Source organism: Otolemur garnettii, unplaced genomic scaffold (genome assembly GCF_000181295.1).
Source record: "Otolemur garnettii isolate 467f Iridium unplaced genomic scaffold, OtoGar3 scaffold00031, whole genome shotgun sequence".
Taxonomy (NCBI): domain Eukaryota; kingdom Metazoa; phylum Chordata; class Mammalia; order Primates; family Galagidae; genus Otolemur; species Otolemur garnettii.
The window spans coordinates 13,675,858-13,677,644 of NW_003852426.1; the positions used below are offsets into that span (position 1 = coordinate 13,675,858).

General features: G+C 49.4%; 1 protein-coding gene across 1 annotated transcript in view; it reads left to right on the forward strand.

Annotated features, from left to right (window-relative positions):
* PTK7 (protein tyrosine kinase 7 (inactive)) overlaps positions 1–1,787 on the forward strand; it is a 73,817-nt gene that overhangs the window by 45,784 nt on the left and 26,246 nt on the right. The window contains exons 6-7 of the mRNA XM_012804809.2: positions 259–407; positions 660–926. Coding sequence (XP_012660263.2) covers positions 259–407; positions 660–926 — 416 coding nt within the window. The remainder of the gene's footprint in view (positions 1–258; positions 408–659; positions 927–1,787) is intronic.

The following is a 1,787-nucleotide window of genomic DNA, read 5'->3' on the forward strand; positions in this document are numbered from 1 at the left end:
AAAAAAAAAAAAAAAAGCTGAGCTTTTTGTAGTTGGCGCGCACACCTGAACAGGTACATGAACAAGTGCATGAGTGCATGCATATGCACATACATGCATACACATATACAGAGGGATGACAGTTTCCTTCTCTCTGTCCTCTTCCTGGCCGATTTGTTCCTATATCTCTGACTTTGCAGGATGAGATTCCATCTCATTTCCCTATAGCAGGAGGCCTATGGGCCCCTTCTTCCAAATAGCACTCTCTCCTCTCTGCAGTCCTGCACACTTCCGCAGAGCCACACTGTTTGCCAATGGGTCCCTGCTGCTGACCCAGGTCCGGCCACGCAATGCAGGGGTCTACCGCTGCATTGGCCAGGGGCAGAGGGGCCCACCCGTCATCTTGGAGGCCACACTTCGCCTGGCAGGTGGGTCCCTGGGTCTGGGATGGTGAGTTGGGGGCTGCCTTTGACCTTGTTGGCACTTAGAGATTTAGGCTCCTGTTTTCACTCAGAAAACAGCTTGGAGGGAAGAGGATGCTGGGGATAGGAGAAGGAGATGCAGAGGGTTACATGGGAGGATTTGTGGTTGCAAAAGGCCTAGGCTTGCTGTGGGAGAACACCTTGTACCCTGAGACCCATAGTAATCAGGCTGTTCCCTTCCTGCTTATGTCCCTGCAGAGATTGAAGACATGCCGCTATTGGAGCCACAGGTGTTCACAGCTGGTAGCAAGGAGCATGTGTCCTGCCTACCCCCCAAAGGTCTGCCGGAGCCCAGTGTATGGTGGGAACATGCAGGAGTCCGGCTGCCCGCCCATGGCAGGGTCTACCAGAAGGGCCATGAGCTGGTGTTTGCCAGCACTACAGAGAGTGATGCTGGTGTCTACACTTGCCATGCAGCAAACTTGGCTGGTCAGCGGCGACAGGATGTCAACATCACTGTGGCCAGTGAGCACTTTTGCCTTGAAGGTGGAAGAGAAGTGGTGGGGAGACAGGTCACAGGAGGTCTTGGACTATGGGTGTGATGGACAGAAGCTTCCCTGTTGCTCACCTGAAGCACTTTCAGCTCTGAGTTCTGTGGACTTGGGACTTAGTCAGCTTCAAGGGGTTGGAGGAGGCAGTGGGAGCCAGGCACAGAGGCTGGGAAGGGTGCATGAAGGGAAATAGTGACATCCCTTCTGGAAAAATGCCTGCAGAGGAAAGAGCAATGGACTGGGAGTCTGGAGACCTGGGTTCCACTCTGCTTCCAGTGCTCAGACTGGCCATCGGTAGGGCTAATAATTTACCACCTACCCTACTAGATGACTGGAAAGATCAAATGAAGTAGATGAAAAAGATATTTCTTTTTCATTTTTGAGCAGTAACAGTGGACAAAATTATAGGTGATTTTTATTTTTAGTTTGCTATACTTTCTAAATTTCTTTAATAAACATACTGAAAAAAGAGAGGAGGGAAAGGCAATAAATATGACCAAAGTACATATGATAAACCCTATGTACCCTTGCTGCAGCCATAGGGATTTATTTTATTTATTTATTTCTTTATAATGTGCCTTGTTCCAAATCTTAATGGTAATTTAAAAGGACACACAGGCTCGGCCCCCATAGCACAGTGGTTACAGCACTGGCCACATACACCAAGAGTGGCGGGTTCAAATCCAGCCCAGGACAACTAAACAACAATGACAACTGCAACGACAAAAAAATAGCCGGGTGTTGTGGCAGGCGCCTGTAGTCCCAGCTACTCAGGAGGCTGAGGCAAGAGAATTGCTTAAGCCCAAGAGTTTTGAGGTTGCTATGAGCTATGAAG